Source organism: Talpa europaea, assembly GCF_964194135.1.
Source record: "Talpa europaea genome assembly, chromosome: 11".
NCBI classification, from domain to species: domain Eukaryota; kingdom Metazoa; phylum Chordata; class Mammalia; order Eulipotyphla; family Talpidae; genus Talpa; species Talpa europaea.
In genome coordinates this window covers 2547838-2565773 of record NC_140078.1, presented here as the reverse complement: position 1 = coordinate 2565773, position 17936 = coordinate 2547838, and the positions used below count along the sequence as shown (strand labels likewise).

Below are 17936 nucleotides of genomic sequence, written 5' to 3'. Positions count from 1 at the left end.
GGTTGTCAGGTGTAGAGGCTGCTGTTGGGTAGTACATCTTGCTCTAAAAACGCATAGTGAAATGATGCACAGGTTTACAAGTATTTTGGTAATCTTATAAAAATTCAATTTAACTTTCTTTTATGGATCTGCTTCACATCATATATCCAGCTTTATAATCACTGGCTGTGAAAAATGAGCAAGTCAAGTCACCAACTCTAAATGACCTTGACTTTGAGGCAATATCTTAAGTGACTGACAGTCGAGAAACTGTTCCAGTCAGCACTTTGCCATTTGCATCTCAATGAAACCCAGTCATTGTATGTATAATTCACAGAGCCTCCATTTTCTCCCTAGTAAATGGGAGGTAAATGAGATTCAGGGTGTGAATCACTTGGCCTGATGTCCTGTCCTCAGCAAACTACAGTTACTGCTATGACCAGGAGTGACAAAGCCAGAAGAATATAGAGTAGGGTTTTATTCACACACACAAAAGTAGGCTTCTTCAAGCAAGTCTGGAAAGATGCATAGGATGGAAATATTACAAATAGGTAACAGAGGTGATCCCATGAAGAGTCATTCATTCACTCATTCATTCAACAAACACTATTGAGTGAGGCACAGTGGAACTAGGGAACACAGCCCCTGCTCTCCTGTGGCTTAGGAGAAATATGGGCTTTTTGGGGCAGGGCGAGTCCAGGGGCCAAGACCTTAGGGGCAGTTCAGAGAAATGTCCAGAGATCTGAGGATACAGGAAGATGAGCCAGCTGGATTTGGGTGAGGTAGAGCAGAGAGGAGGGAGAGAAAATGGACAAAGCATTCCCAGCTGCTACGGGAAGGGCAAGCACAAATCCCTTGGGGCAAGAAGGAAGAATTCCAGGTGGGAAGGATCCAGAGTCTGGAGCAAAAGCAGCCAGACAATTGGAGGTGGGCCAGTGGGGAGGGGAGTTTCTCTCACTTTGACATGATACCTTCTGAATATTTTCTGAGAAGCATGCATCAGCAAAGCTAAAAAGACAACAGTACATAAGAAAAACACCTTATAAAACATCAAGAAATAATGAAATGACTCTAACACTCTCTTTACTCTTTTTCCCTGAATCTACAATGTGTTGCAACTTGCTTGTATTGCTGAAGAAACTGTATGGTTTAAATACACCAAGCGTGACCACCTCTCCTCTCTGGCTTGCTGGATGGGTGCCCATCCTTCCCTGCCGCCGTTCCCTTTTCATGCGCCCGTGCACGCATGTACACAGTTAGATGTAGAAACAGTCATGGCGCCTAATTTACTCCAACCTGGAGTTTAGGCTTCCTCTCAGCTCTCTCACCCGCCCGAGTGACCATGCTCTTCCCAACATGAACGGAGGCCCTGGGTCCCATACAGCTTCTGATATGAGGTGGGGATCAGAGGATAGACTCGCCCATGGGGCTTGGGGAAAAGCTTTTCATTTTCCCAACTGGGCGCAGCATCCAAACAGCTTTTGGGCCCACTCTGTCCCTGGCCTGCAGGAAGAAAGCCCTGCGATTTGCCTGTCCACCTGCAATCTGTTGCTAGGGACGAGTGTGTTTTTCTGGTTTCCTCTCGTGGCCTGGGGCTGGGCCGGGTGACTTTGATGTGGAGGTGGTGCCCTCCGTGTGCATGAAGTGACCTGTGGGGAGGCTGGTACCGGGAGGGCACCGCAGAGCAGCAGCTGCCTGGCAGGAGGGTGTGGCCTGCCCCACTGGGAGCCCTAGCCAGGCCCTTTCAAGTCTGCTTTGCGGCTTCTCCCCACAGGAATGCCAGGTTTATGATGGCCTTGCTCCCGTCACTGTTTTGATCCCTTCCCAATGCCCCCACCCACCTCAGGACTCTTCATTTCATGTCAGATGGAGTGAGGCCACGGCTCCTGGCTGAGCGTGCCTATGTGGTACGGAAGCTCCCAGGCTCATGAGAACCAGAGGCAGGAGAGCAGAGGGTTGCAGTCAGGAGTGAGGCATCTCCTGGCAGACTAGTCTCACTGAAGTCACTGACTTGCTCAGTGCCTTCAGAAGCCTTTTATTTGCTTGTTCCTCCTTGAGGATGATAAATGACAGCCACCTGCTGCCACACCCTCACCCAAAAGATGAGCAAACGGAGGTCAGAGGGGTCGTCCCATCACCAAAGCAGCCCTCCCAAAATCATGACGCACCCCTTTCTGATAGAGCTGTCATGTTAACCCCCAGAATCCCTGGGCTTGTGGGCCGCCCTGTCCTCTCTCACAAAATCACCGTGATCACATTAAGGACCTCCTGGGTTGCTTATGAAAATTAAAAGCCAGAGACTGAGTGAAATGGGCTCTGTAAACTCTCAAGCTGATCTAAGCAGTAGCAAGCAGCCGTAGCAAACTGATACATCAGCAGTCGCAAGGACAGGAATTTCTTCTGCCTTGATCGCTGCTGTGTCCAGTGCCTAGAAGACAGCTGGAGGACCACACCTATTTGTGTTAATGAAAATGAACAATATTGCAGATTGGATAGGATCTCAGTATGACAGACAGGTAAGTAGGTAGACAGACGACAGACAGACAGACAGAGGAGAGACAGACAAAACCATTTCAAGAAAGTCTGGGCACAGCATCCCCAGCAAGGAAAGGCCCACCACTGATACCCAGGTGGGGCAGCACCTGAGAGCCCTGCGCCTGCGCACTCCACCCAATGACGGTGCGGTGCGCATGCGTCCGTGTGGTGCGCATGCGCCCGGCCTCCCGGTGCGGTGTGCGCATGCGCGGGCGCGGCGGCAGGGGGCGTCCCCGACAATTGCGCGGGAAGCGCGGGCAGGCGGTGTGGGGCTGCGAGGGCCGCTGCTCATGGCCTTTGCGCCCGCGGGGCCTGAGGCCTCGTTCTTCGAGGTTCTGGACCGGCACCGGGCTTCGCTGCTGGCCGCCCTGAGGCGGGACCGAGGGGAGCCGGCGGGCGGGGGCACCCGCCAGGCCTCCGGGTACGTGGGCCCCGAGCTGGCGCGAGGGACAGGCCGGGGCGCGCGCGCCTGAGGCGCCTGGGGGAGGTGGGGTGCCCCGTCCCAGCACCGGGTGGGGGCCACAGAGGGGCCCCCTTGGCGGCCGGCCGGGTGAGCGCGGGGAAAAGGCCCCTCCTAGCCCCGCCTGGCGCGCCCGCCCTCCTGCCTGCCTGTGTCTTCTGGAATGTTCCAGGGCGCCCCGCGGCCGGCGCACAGGGTGCTTGAGCTCCCGGCGGGGCGGCGCGCGGGCGCGGGCTGGGTTTGTGCGTGTCCAGACTGCGGGTGAGGGGGTGCTGACTGAAGGGCTGGGGGGCGGACGGGCGTCATGAGCTCGACCCCGGCCCGAGGGCGCCTGTTCTCGGAGCCACGTTCAGCCAGGGACGCTCGTGGCCCGGCCACCGGATCAAGTGGCCCCGACCGTGGCACACGTGGCCGAGCCGCCCCCAGGCCCCCCCCAGCCCCCCCAGTCCTCCCAGCCCCCCCAGCCCCCGCAGTCCCCCGAAGACGCATGACGTCGTGAACCCCCAGTCGTGCTCCCTGCTCTGCTTTTCTGATTTATCAGCAAAGCTTTTCAGCCTAAACAAATTATCGTCTTTTTTCTCAAACCCAAGCCAACTACCAGAAAAAAGCCCAAAACAAAACAACCAAGAGAAAAACCCACAAGCAAATAGATTTGTATGAAAGGATTTAGTTGGAGGCAGAATTCAGGCGGGTGAGGGACAGGAAGGAGTGGAAGCTGTTTACGTTTCAGATGTAAATTTATCTGATCGTATCTGAAAGTTGGGTGCCATGTTGTCTTTTGCTCCCCCCTCCCATCCAAGCTGGAAAAATGAGCTATTTGTGTCTTTTTTCCTTTTTTTTTTTTTAACCTCTTGATCTTCGAAGACATTGAAAGTTTTAAAATGCACTGTCTGGCACCTGTGTTTTCTGTGACAGCTCTGAATTTCTGTGGAAATTAGAAACTCTGCATGTTGCCCAATTTCTAGCTTTTATTTGAGCCCCTTCCAAGGCGATAGGCTCGTGGTACTTAAAACAGGATGACATTTTTTGAAGCTGATGGCTTGTGATATTAAAAGTCGGCTGACAGAAAACTGGCTAATTCTTAATATTTTGCTGTACAGTGTTGTGATCGCTGCCAGCTCTTTTCATGGTACTGATTAAAGTTTTCTTTTTGTATCACTAAAATTTAGAGGGGCTGAGATCAGCTAGGGTAATACTCTACAACAAGAACTGTTTCTTTTAAAATATTTTTGCATCACATTTTTGGGAAAGAGATTAAATTCAAAGCCCAAATATTACATCATTTTAAATTAAAACAGTTATTTCAAGTCAACAAGTTTGTATTTAAAGTAGGTTAATGTGAAGAGTGGATACAAATGCATTTCTAAATTACATTAAAAGGGAGATACTTCAGTTGTCATTGAGAATTAAAATGACAAGCAAATGAAATCACTAGGTAAGTACATTTTGTAAAGAACAGTTGTTGTTTTAATGCAGTACTAATGTCAATTTACTGGAGATGATTATTGACATAGAGTACTTAGTCTTAAAAAACTAACAATGAAAGAAAAAGTTACTTTAGTATTGAGCTGGGGGAATGTTGCATTATTGTAAAAGCCTGCTTTATGAGTAAGATTGAATCATGGTGTTTTGTTTCAGTTCTGAAGTTCTTGCATCTATAGAACACATCATCCAAGAAGTAATCGCAAGCTTGGGGAGAAATAAAGCACCTGCATTCACAGTAGACAACAGATCAAGCTGGGAAAATATAAAGTGGGCATTTTGCATTTTTATTTTCAATGTCTTATCTTTGTCATTATGTGAATGTATTCAAGTGAGCATTCTAGTTGGATTTCATTCTTTTTATTGCCTTTACCCTGGCAAAAGGATTAAGGAAGTTTACAAAATACATACCATACAGTCAGGTGATATAAACTTGAAGTAAGTATGAAAGGTAAGGCAAAAAAAAAAAAAAAAAAAAAAAACCTGCTAGGGACAAAAAAAGAGCACCAAAAGAAGTTAGAGGTCAAGGTGATCAGGTCTTGTAGCCCTGTTCAAAAAGGGCTCTGAGCTTGGCCAACGGGGAAATATAACCAGTGGAATTCTCATCTATACACCTTGAAGGGAACCACTTGCTGAGGGAGCCACAACCCATCCTCATACGGAGACCAAAATAAATATATCTGGAGCATAAAGCACATTTCAAAGGATCTCCACCTTCCCCAAATCAGTGACAAGAAGGATAAAACCAGCCAATAATTTTGTCAAAGTTCCCAAACCTGCTTATATCGGGTTTGTTTTTTCATATCCTCAGCCTGTAGAATCTTCCCACCCAAGAATGAAAAACACTGCAAGAATAATCTTTAGTAAGAGTTACAGAAACAGAATAAAAGTACTTTTGAGGCATCTTAGTCACTATGTTCTTTTATGAATAATATAATTATTCTAAACTTTTGAATTACAGTTTCAAAATAGCATTTCATCAAATCTAGAATCAGTTGACACAGGGCATCTCTGCCTGGTGCCTGCTGCCACCTACAGGGAAAACTCAGCAGTTCAGTTTAACAACAGTAGAAATTCTGATGTAACATTGAAGGTAAATCAGAAAGAAAATATTTCACAGCTTCTAAAATTGAGTAACTGTTAAGTGACTGCTAAGTAACTTAATGGCTAAAATGATCAAAATGCTAATAAAATTGTGAAATAATTTTAAAATATGAAACACCAAAAGCTTTCCCAGGGAAGAAATACAGATATATTGTATATTTTAGACACACATTTTTTTTTTAAAGAGATATTTATGCATGCAAGAGCTGGGGTACAGGCCAGATATGCTGGGGGCGGGGGGGGCGGCTATGTGAGAGGATTCACCAGAGACAGAGTGGGGAACAGAACAGGCAGACTGACTAAAATACACTGCGAGGGGAGCTGCAGGGCGAGTCAGGAGAGGTCTGCTGCACATGTGGGTTGCTCCCACGTGCCAGGGATCAAACTCGTGCTGCAGAGGCTGCGGATTGCTTCATAGTGCGGTGCTATGAAGCACCTTAACCTCTTGCGCCACCAGGGAGGCCCCTCATTCATTTCTTTGCTTTATTCTAGTGTCTATATGTCACAATGCTAAGCATCTAATTACCACCTGGAGCTATCTAAGCTTATAGTCAAGGTTGTCCTAAAGCTTCAGTGCTTACATGGAGAAGAAATGTGGACTGAAATGTGCAGCAAGGGGCATTCAGTGTATATTTCTCAGTGTACAGAAATTAATTATTTTTCATTTTATTCCCTTGCTTTGAACAAATGACAGATTTGAAGATTCTGTGGGCCTTCAGATGGTATCTCATTGTACCATGAGAAAAATAAGAAGTGATTCAACAAAATCAATTAAAAAATTTGGTAAATTAATTTTTCTTTGCTTTTAGTCATAAAAAATTACTTTCTAGGTTTTACTTATTCCTATTTAAATAATTCTACTTGTTCTTTAATAGACCACCTGTGTATTTGAAATAAATTTATGGAATTTTGCAAAGTAAAAAAGTATTGTCTCACTTTTGCTGTTTGTAATGCAATGAATTTTATCTGATTCTTCAGATAATTGTTATTCGTACTTAACACTTCTATTTTGGAAAGATTTTTTTCTAATGTTATGGCGAGTAGCTGGGGACAGTCAATTTTTGATAGAAGTATGTTTTGAATTAGGATGTGACATGATGAGTAACTTGTTCATTGCATCTTATTTTACAGCTTTAATTCTCAAAATATTGTCCATGATTTATAAATTAGCACAGAGCAACACTTATGCAACCAAAAGGTAAATGCTTTTCCAGTAAAAAGCTCCTAAAAATGCTGCCTGGGGTCTAATTAGATTAACTTTCATTATAGGTTTTAAAATGCTCCATAAGAGAGACTAGGGTTAAGAAATTAGTTTCTTTGTAAATTGTGTTTTGTCTAGTTAAAGCTTTCTTCAAATAAAACCACAGTACTTGCCATCGGCAAGGAGAGTATGGTTAATTAGGAATATATATATATTTTTTATTTTACAGGGACATATATTACACTGACAGCCAACTCTTTGGTAACCAAACCGTTGTGGACAATATTATCAATGACATTTCTTGTATGTTAAAAGTGCCAAGGAGGAGTCTGCATATCGTAAGTAGCATTTGATACAAAAATTTTATTTTAAAACAAAATATATAAAATTGTAAGCAGCATAAATGCCTTCTGGTCCTTTCGACACTTTATGATACTATATTTTTCTCATATGTATTTAAAGATTCTATTCTCAATATAGTCTCTTGAATTAACCAAACACGTGAATTGGAAAATATTTGTCATCCTAAACATCCTTTTATATTTCTTAAATCCTAATCCAAGCTTAAACACATACACACACACACTTTAGACAGGTGAGCAGGAAGAACAACGTAGCATAAAATAGAGTAACAAAAAAGTTTTCAAACTTGTCTGCTATTTCTCAGTTATCGACATCAAAAGGCTTGCTCGCGGGCAGCCTGCGGTACCTGGAGGAGGACGGCACCAAGGTGAACTGTCCCTGCGGAGCGACCGTAAGCAGCCGTGTCCCCACACGACCTCACCCCTTCCAGGGCCTGTGTTTTTGAAATGCATTTTTTCCTGCTTTGCTGTAGTTTAGAGCTTCCAGTTTTAAAATAAAATTGAAGGATGAATGCTTTGGGAGCTCGTATATTACTCATTGCAAAACTTGCCAATTGTCAAGTGTCGCAGTGAGCTAAACACGCACAACATGCGCCTGGTAAGCATGTGTGGCTGTGTTCAGGTGGAGGGAGCCTTGATCATTTGGCATGGCTAGTTATACAATCTTCATTCAGAGTTTCTGGTTCTGAAATGAAGATGTTCAGTACAGAACTGTCTGCGAGGCGTTGGTGCACGGAAAGCTCGCAGGACCGGACTAGCGCCGCAGCTTGGAAAGGCCCATAGACCCTTTGGAGGAGAGTGTCAGGAAGCAGAGGTCTTGCCTTCACTGCCCTCTGCTTTTGAAACCCCATTTCCACAAAGTTTCCAAGAAATTCTCACCTGCTGGGAAGTGGTTTGGGTCTTGAGTCTGTTTTCTTACTAAGGAGTAAATCTCTTCTTACTAATTTTTGTTGTTCTTTTTGTTAGTGAGGAATAAATTTTGATGACTGGTATATTCAGAGAAAAATGAAAGTAGATTTGTGATAAAATTTAAATGTGGCTTTACTTGTTTTTCATTTAAAATAAAGGCAGTTTTGTTTTGTTAACTTAGGCTGTTGCTGTGCCTTCTAATGTTCAAGGAATTCGGAGTATCCTTTGAGTGGTAAAACAATTTCAACTTCTAGAATGTTCATTCATTCATTGCTTTGGTAAGCCACATCTTCATAATGTGTAACAAACAAGTCAGACCCTGTAGTGGTCAAGATGAACACACCACGGCCCCTTCTTCAGGATTCTTGTGGGGCCTCACCCTCCAGTAGGAAAGACAGATGTCTAAATATATGAGTAGGCATCTTTTTTTTTTTTTTTTTTTGGCATAGAAGAACTGGGGTGTAGGCTAGAAGTATAGGAGGTGAGATGATTCATCAGAGACAGAATGGGGAGCAGAACAGGCAGATCTAGTGAAATACACTGCTGCGGGGAGCAGCAGGCACAATAGGAAAGGTCTGCTGTCTGCTGTGTATCAGACTCAGGCTGTAGTGGCAATAGCGCTGAGACTTAACCCCTAGGCCACCAGGGAGGCCCTGAGTAGGCATCTTTTTATATTTGAAGTTAAAGATAAAAATACATGATTTTTAATTGACCTAAGTGGCACCAGTATTCAGTTTGTGGTTAAAATGAAATATTCTTGCCTTTAGTTTATCAGCCTTAACTTCACAGATTTAATTACAGATGCAAAATTTCTATTAATTGTAGAAAAAGATGCCACATTTCAGCGCCTGCTAGATGACAACTTTTGCAACAAAATGTCTCCTTGCATCATGGTTACGGTACATTTCCTACCTTTACCACAGTTCCAAGACCACCATCATTTAGTGATGGCCGCTGTCTGGCCTTCTACTTTTATAGAGCCATATAAGAAAAGCTCATCTACTTAAGATCCTTCTGAGTTACTAGATTAGCAGTAAAAGCAATGTCTGTGGCTAGGCTTGCGGAAGTGGTGAGGAGAGGGCCCTGGAGAAGCAGAGCTGCCCTGGAGAGAGGCTGCCAGGCATCACAGAAGGCCTGGCCCATCCCAAAGAGATGTCCTGATTTAGTTCAGAAAGCTCGGGCACTACCGAGAGTTCCTGAACTGGTGAGAAAGGGAAGGCCAGGCCTAGCTGGGCAGCCGGCCCGCTAGCCTGCGGATGATGTGGCGAGGGAGCAGATGGGCCTGGCACAGGTTGTCGGGGCGGTCGGGTGGGTGGGGGGAGGCGCAGTCAGGAGCAACGCTTCAGAGGAAAGGACCGGTTTGGTGACCTCCAGCTGGGAGAAGTGAGGCACATGGCTCAGGTGCCCGGAGCCCCAGCCAACCGTGAGTAACTGTAAGGGCTGCAGGACAGTGGCCGAAGGCTCCCTTCATCATAGAGGGAAGATTTTAAATTTGTATTATTTTTAGTGAAGTCAACACTGTGATTTAGGGATACAGTTTCATCCCTTTTCAGACTCACCTCCAAAGCCCCCATAGTCCTCCGCCTTAGTCCACTCGGCCCCTTTGCTGCCACCACACTCTTCCCCTCTGGTGGCCTCAGCTCCACTGCCAGATTCCTAGGGGTTCTTTGGCTTCGTTTTGTGTCTTCCTTTGTTCTGTTTCTGCTGTGGAGGAAAGATTTTGAGAGTGGGCTTAGAAACCGGAACCTGAAGTGGGAGCAGGACACCCTGGTGGCGCCTGCCCATTTTGAAGAGCTGGAGTGACGGTTGAGATGAACATGCGGCCTGCAACCTTGTGGAGGCCATATTTGAGCCCCGCTTGGTGCCCCGTGGGCTGTCCCCCCCCCCCCCCCACTCACTGCTGCAGTCCTCTTCCCTGTTCACGCCCTGCCCCTCGGAGGAGAGCGCATGCCCTCTGGGCTGGCCAGAAGCCAGGGCAGGGACTCATCCCATGGTGTTTGCGTCCCTCTGGTTCTGGCGCTTTGGAGACATTTAGGTTGAAGAGACCATGTGGCACTGGTTATGGACTGTGCATTTCGAGAGGGAAAAGTCACACATAATTCTATCTCTCTACCTTGGTTTTCTCCTTGATGCTGCCTGCTAAGCCTCACCTGTCCACACACGGTGCTGTCGCAGTGTCCCTTGACATTGGGGACCCCTGGGTGCCGACCCTAGTGCCTGCCTCTGAGTGGGGAGCTGGGGACGAGAGTCAGGCTGGGGAGGGGCCCTTTGTGCCCGGATGTCCACTGATGCTGTTTGACTGCTTACCACACACGTGTGATGTCTGTCCCCAAGGAAAGAATAAAAGTGCTCACCCCTCCCGTGTGCTCCTGTGACCAGGGCCCTGCCACCCCACACGTTGAGCGTTTGCATCTGGTGCTATGTCAGCTTGGAGAGTCTCTCGACAACCTTATGAGGCAGGTGCTGTCATCGCCCCACTTTAATAAGAGGCGACAGGGATGCAGGAAGGTATTTTCCCACACTCCTATGCCGGTCCACACCAGAACTTGGACTCAGATAGTTCAGCTCCACGTTTCTGTCCTCCCCAGCGCTGCGGCAGGCATGCTGAGCCTGATTTCCTGAGAAGACCCAGGCTCCCAAGACCAGGATACTGGCCCAGTGTGACCCGCTAATGGTTGTCAGGGAATTCAGACTCAGGGGAACACCATTCTCAACCTCTCCTTGCTTCCCTCGCTCCTCCGCGTGGCATGCTGCTTGTTCGCTCACGTTATAACGCTCTGCACGCTGCTTTTTCTTTTGTTTTAATAACTTCATGTGTTATTTCACCACGTGGGGCTTGTTAAATCCTACATTTAAGCCTGGTACTCTTCTAAGTGCCTTAGGGTGATTAAATTACTCAATCCCCAGAAGAGCTTTAGGAGGTGCGACGCAGAGCCCCAACAGCACGGTGGTTTCGCTGCCGGGGCAGGCAGCTCAGGTCCTGCCGCTAAGAGGTGACAAAGCCGCATCTCCAGGGCTGCCTGACCAGAAGCTGGACCTCTCCGTGCTCTGCTGCCTCCCGTGCCTAGTCTTGGAGACTTGGGCGGTGCACCCGTCTGTTGTTGTCTTGTGATAACTGTTAGCAGTGGAACAACAGTGAGCGTCTTTATGCAGGGTCGTTATTATCTGTTTCTGCTGACAGACTTCCTCAGCTTTATTTCCAAGGGCTGAGACGTTTGCGTGAAAGATTTGAATACTGATGGCCCTTTCCACCCTGCTGTATGCGTCGTACACCTCACACAGGCTACAGCAGTTTCCCCAGTAAAATTTAAGATGAGGGAATCTCACATTTAAATTACTAATGAAATAACATTATAGTTTTATCATTCCATTGGAATTAAAGTGAGTAATTTCAATTTGCTTTCAGGGAAAAGGAGTCCCTGATCTGAACACCAGGCTTCTAGTCAAGAAGCTGTGGGACACATTTCACATTCCTGTTTTCACGCTCGTGGATGCTGATCCACATGGTAATTTATTGCTGGAACTCTGAAGCAAAAACTTAAGCCAAATTGTAGTTGTGTTTTTCTGCTCTTAGAATACGTCCATAAAAGATTTTAAAATAATACAATTAGATTAAGATTAGTGAGTAATCATGTGAGGCGACTTGTGGCTATTTTTGCTATATTAAGCAGGACTATATGTTTCTCATTGGTAACGTCCACAAAAATAAAAAACTACAGGTGCTAGATATAATTTGAGAGTACAGATTGCAAGACTCGTTTTAAAGGTACCTTTCTTTTCACAGGCATAGAAATCATGTGCATCTATAAGTATGGATCTATGGTAAGTGGGAGAAAGTATTTTTCCTTTTCCAGTCAAGAGGGTTTATATTCTTCGGGGAGATCTCTTCATTTACTTATGAGCCCCTAGGAGGCTGAGGGCACCCAGCATGTACCAGGGCAGCTGCTGTCCTAGCCGAGGGCCTGCTCTGTGGCAGTGACTCCAGCTTCCGGTGTGACCAGTGTGACCACGGTAACAGTGGGCCTGGCTGTGGGCAAGAGGCATTATTGTTCCCCTCGGACCCGTAACCATGGGACCTCAGGGCAACCACTCGATCTTATTGGCCAGTATACTCTGAAAATTACAGAAAGCCTTGACTTCTGGCCTGCCTAACTCCCTTTTCTCCCGCCATGAGGAGAAATGGAAAGACAATCAAATTTCACCCTTGTAGTCAGTCTGCAAGTGCCATTCGTCAGTGGTTCTCAAAGTGTGGGACCAGGGACCAGCAGTCTCGGCACCCCCTGGGAGCCTGCTGGGAATGCAGAGCTCAGGCCCTGCCAGGACGGGGGGAAGTTCGGTGTGGTGCTGAATGCGCCCTAAAGCAGATGGAAAGGACAGTGGAGCCGGGGCTAGACCATGGGCTCTCACAGTGAGTGCAGAGCAGAGAGGTTCCTTGGTAGTTTTACTTCATAAAAAATGATTACACCCACGTGACAGGACGGTTTCAAACCCCTCACTGACAGCCCAGCTTAGTGAAGCTGCCGGTCTTTTTCTCACTCCTATGGGCAGTTTAGTATTGGCCCTTCCTGAGAAGAAAAAACAAGGGGCACCCTCTACATTTTAGCCTTACCAATATGCTTTTGCTCTTTCTTTTAGTCTATGTCCTTTGAAGCCCATCACCTCACAGTTCCAGCTGTTAGATGGCTCGGCCTCCTCCCTTCTGACATTAAAAGGTCAGCCCTCGGCGGGACAGGGTGTTCACGTGGCGGCATGCGGGCCGTGTGGCAGTGCGCCTCGAAGGCCTGGGCTGGGCGTTCAGCCTCTCGTCTCTCTTGTTCGCTGTGATGCAGGGCTGTGTAGTTTTGAATAGTTCATCAGTGTCTGTTGTAACGACTGAAATACTTAAATGAACTTGGTTGATGGGCTTTGAGCTACCTGGAAGACTGCTTTTATGGTTAAAATATTTTGTAATTTTTTTAAACTTAGAAAGTATGAGACGCTGAATCTAATGATAATCATTGACAAAATCATTTGTCATATGAATCTGTTTTATAGATTTAAAATTTTAATTTCACTTAAAAATCCAATTTTAAGGTTACTTCAAGTTTGGGAAACTAAATTTTGGCAAGTGTGATACATAGTTCATTATAGAAAAAAAATCATTAAATAGCAAGGTAAATTTCACCTCCGATGAACAGTTTACCTTTAGATTTGTTCTGTGTATAACCATAACTTTCTCACAAAAGCAGGCTCTTACCCTAATATCACTTTACGGCCTGCTGTTCTCACACCACAGTGGAGTCACTTCTCTACATCAATAAATACATCTCTCTTCTACGGCCTCATTTTCAGGTCTCATATTTCTGAGTTCCAGGACTGGGTGTACCATGTTTACTCAGCCAACCCCTGTCATGGGACACTGGAGTGGTCTTGACAGCTTTGCTGGCCCAGGGCAGGGCTGGATCTCCGGAATCTTGGTCAGAGGGCGTGCGCGTTTTTAAGGCACCAGCTGCCTCTTGCTTTCCCTAGAGAGCAAGTACCCTCTGCCCCTCGGAGTGGCTGCCCTGCTGCTCATCTCTGCTGGTAGAGGTTTTAAAGTATCTTCGGTTGTTTTAATTGGCCTGTGAGAATGAACTCAAAATGTGTGTATTGGATTACTCTAAGCAGTCGTGAAAGGGGCTTGTTTCCAGAATACAGAATGTGAACAGTTTTGAGTGATTGTCATTTCTTACAAAGTAAGGGCACTAAAGAAAACATTCAAGTTTTGAGTGAATCAAAGTTTTGATCAATTTAATGTTTGTGTCATGTTAAAATCCTTTAGGAGTAATCTGTCCGAAGATCATGTCTAACACAAATTCAGGATAAATGATCGCTCATTCCAAATATAGTATAAGAAGAAAATCAGTATGGCAACCACACAGATGTGACTTCTAGGGAAATTGTCTCTCCTCCATGTCATCAAACCATCACCCTATCAAGGAGCTACCACTGGCAAATGATCATAATTATGGGGACATTAAAAGAAAGACTATTTGAAACTGGAGCTCTCCTGGGAAATCCAGGATTTGTGACTTCCAAATGTGTCCATGCCAGAAATCCTAGGCCCATCATGTTCTGTTTTTAAAACACATAACAAGATTGCATTCTACTTTTTAAAATTTGAAACTAGATAGATGCTTGTATACGTGTGTGTGTGTGTGTGTGTGTGTGTGTGTGTGTGTGTACACATGCACGAGTAAGTGAAAAGTGATAGACTGTCTTCCAAGACCTAGAAAGCTCTCAATGAATTAGAAATAATTAAGTTCTTTGGAGACTAAAACCCCACATACATGGAGCTCACAGCTTCAAGAGTATGAGTGGGGCCTGGAGGCATCGTGGCCCCATCACTGAGCCACTGGTGTCCATTTATGTGATGTGGCACTGTAACCACTCACCTTTTAACAAATGTCCATCTGCCTGTCTTCCTCCCCGAGTGTGACATGAAGGAACACAGCTGAGAACTAACTTCCAGAATGAACTTGAAATTTTGCTGGTCTCGGCCATGCAAGATCCCCAAAAATCATGGACTCAAAAAGTGAATCTGTACTGATTTTCTTATCTGTTGAGATTCCTGAAATAGCACAGTAAATACAAATGAAATAATGTGATCTCCACATTAAAGGAACACTAGCTTTTACTGATGCTTTTCATCTATTTTTTTCCAGGTTAAATATATCTAAAGAGACTTTAATTCCATTGACAAAACAGGACCAAATGAAACTTGACAGTATCCTGAAGAGACCCTATGTCACCTCCCAGCCATTTTGGAGAAAAGAAGTATGTTTTTCTTTAAAATCCAAGTTTTGAATGTTTTATAGTCTTTTACATTAGTAGTGGCTGGCTATGCACACACTAATGTATATGAAAATATCCTCCTTAAAATTTTACATAACCAACAGGTTATATATTTGGCAGGTTACCCCCAGAGGATTTTGACCATGATCATGTCAAAATATCAAATTATGAATCCTAGTGGATAAGATCAGCTGATGTGTTTTTATCCTTGCAGTTATAGAGCATTGTCTAGAGCTGCATCTGAATTTATGGGGGATAAACACAAGAGAATGATGTTGATCATTCCTGGCCATTGAAGGCGCCCATACCAGATATTCTGCTATTTTTAGCTATTGCAGCTCTAGAATATTCTGGCTGTTCCTCAGGGTTTTGGAAAGTAAAGTGAGTCAAGATTGACTAATTTGTTGTATTGACAGGCTGGACGAAAGGCCTCTGCTATGACTGTATCTACTTCTATTGACAGATGGAAATAATGGCAGACTCTAAAATGAAGGCAGAAATCCAAGCCTTGACCTGCCTATCATCAGATTATCTCTCCAGAGTATACTTACCCAATAAGCTAAAATTCGGAGGATGGATCTAAGAACATCAACATAACTTATGATCACAAGAGGCTTTTCTTTGGTTTTGTTTCCAGTAGTAGATATTGTTGTATGTATATTCTTAATCCTCCAGAGGTAAAATGAAATAATTTTCCCTTAACCATTATTTTTATCAAAACAAATGTTATGCGGTACTTTTCTCTAAAGGGCTCTATTTTGTCCTCTGTGATCTATGTCCTAAAGTAAATTATAAAGGATATATGTTATTTTAACTTTAAAATTTTATTTGGGAAAAAACTCTTTAAAGTCTACAAAAATGTTTTCATTTCAACAGTATAACTAACATTAAGGCATATAGCATCTTATTAGTAACACAAACTAATAATAACCTAAATTTGAGATGTTGTAAATGAATTACAGTGTCCAGAAGTTTCTTTTGTTTTCCTTTGCCTTTGTAGTATGGAGCCAAGCCCCATTTATTCATTGGTGAAATTATGAATAAACATTTGGGTTAATGTGGTCTTCAGTGCTCTATTTACTCTGTTTTTGAGCATACTGTTTATTAATATTATTTATTTGAAAACTTTCTCTAGGTTTTTATTAGTTCTCTTGCCAGTTCAAGTCGCCTCACTGCTTTTCTAGTCTAGTCTAGGTGATAGAACAAAGAACTTCAGTTTGAAGATTTGCAGAAGTCTTAAATTTTAATAAAGCCCTTCTGTGGCAATAAAGATATGATCTTTCCTGTTCAAGAACCGATTTTAATCTTCTCTGAGATGAGTTTTATGATTATATTATGTAGTTTCAACCGCTCTACAAAGTTTCTTGTAATTCTAAGCAAGAATATGTATTTATCAGAGAAGTACAGAAAAGTGGGCTTATCCAGGTATATGTCAGTAAAAGATACCTGAGAACGCACATGTGCCAATCACAGCTACACATTTGCTTACCAACCCTTCCCAAAACTTGGGGGCTTAGGGGTCATCATTCTGTTGTACAGGGGAGGACAGTGAGGATGTCACTTGTTCAAAGCCCCCTCACTGAACATGCCCCAACAGGGACAGTCACACTGCCTGCCTTGGGAGCAGGTGTGCAGATCAGAATGTAAGCATCAAGTTCCTTGTCAAAGTGATTATGAATTTCAAAATGACTGCAGCAGAGAACTGAGCCCAAGGGGTCTTCCCGACATAGGCCTTCATGACCGCAGAGGCCGCTCCCCCACAGAGCCAGCCTGTTCACAACTCTGTGATGGGGTTAAATCATGTCATTGTACAAGAAAATACTAGCAAGGTACTTTATGTGTGCCAGGTATTTTTCTAGGTGTTTTGCAAACATCCGTTTCATTCTCACAGAAGCCCTAAGAGCTCAGTGCTTTGTTTATCATTCCCATCTCACGGAAGTGACAGCAGCGGCACAGAGAGGCTCCGTGCCTTTTCCTGGTGAGGTCACATAGCGACTAAGCAGGAGCACAGGGACTTAGACCTGAGAGTCAGGCTCCAAACAAACCTCCTTCACCAGGCAGGACCTGGTGTGGCCTAACACCCCTGCTCAGGAGAGGCCTGCACTGCTCTGTCCACCAAGTGTGACTCGAGCCTGGTGCCAGGCCTGTGAAGGCAGCAAGTATGTTGTTCCCTGTCACGCAGAACCAAGTCACTCGTTTGGAGAACATTCTGGTACAGTTTGACTGACTTGTGAGACTGTCAGAACTTCTAAGAACTTTTTATACATCACAGATTTTCTTTGGCTTTGTATCGTACGTCCTCCCTTAACATCTAATAATGTCATGAGCTTTGACCAGTTTTATAAAGGAGAAAATGATGTAGAAATAAATGACTAAGCCGTAAAGTGTCTGGGTTAGAATATACTGTCAGCATGGAAAGATATGAAAAATCTAAGTCATTGAAGTAGATTGAAAGAGAACAGACACTATGTTCAATTTGGATAAAATCATGTTTATGATTAGAAATCAGTTTACTTAAATTTTTTTTGGGGGGAAATAAAAATGGAAGGAGAGCAAAATACACTAATTTGAATTTACTTTATTAGAAATAGATGAAAATTTAATATTAATAGCTATTTGGGAAACATCTATAATTCTGATTCTCAGGATTTGTTTCTAGAAAGAATCACTCTAAAATAGGCAGCTATTCAAAAGGGCAACTGACAACAGATCCTTTACCATCAGCTGCTCCATTTATTTCTACTATTTTCATAATTTTAACCAAGAAAGACTGTTGGGATTGGATTCTGTTTGTAATTAAAGCGAATAACACCTGGTGCAACAAAAGGTGTTCAGAGAATCTTGGTTTTTCCTTAAGGGCTCATAGTCACCCTTGCAAAATAAAAGCTGCTTTTCCCCAGGTTCCTGGGAAATTTAACTGTCATTGTGGTGATTCTAAGTGATTTCAGAAGTCACAATTGCGTGAGAAAAACTATGTTGCACTTTACACAAAACAGGTAAAAAGAAAAACACTTAGATTTTCCATCTTAAATTCCCTTTAATGAGTGTGTCTCAGTTTGAATAGTCTGGTGTAGCTCTGGTCTGTGGTGCT

At 44.3% G+C, this 17936-nt stretch overlaps 1 protein-coding gene across 3 annotated transcripts; it reads left to right on the top strand.

The window, feature by feature from the left end:
• Positions 1-2784: 2784 nt before the first annotated feature.
• Positions 2785-15428, top strand: SPO11 (SPO11 initiator of meiotic double strand breaks; the record flags this gene model as incomplete). 3 transcript variants are annotated; one of them, XM_084247125.1, is made up of 13 exons in its annotated part: positions 2785-2935; positions 4613-4726; positions 6255-6343; positions 6692-6758; positions 6991-7099; positions 7429-7515; positions 8214-8250; positions 8822-8931; positions 11439-11538; positions 11817-11854; positions 12668-12744; positions 14716-14827; positions 15309-15428. In XM_084247125.1, the coding sequence occupies exons 1-13, from the start codon at positions 2805-2807 to the stop codon at positions 15426-15428; spliced, it is 1191 nt and encodes a 396-aa protein (XP_084103251.1). In that variant the 5' UTR covers positions 2785-2804. The 3 variants fall into 3 exon arrangements, with proteins under 3 accessions (XP_084103251.1, XP_084103253.1, XP_084103252.1); XM_084247127.1 differs by lacking the exon at positions 4613-4726 and having other exon boundaries at positions 8834-8931; XM_084247126.1 differs by lacking the exon at positions 4613-4726.
• Positions 15429-17936: the final 2508 nt, after the last annotated feature.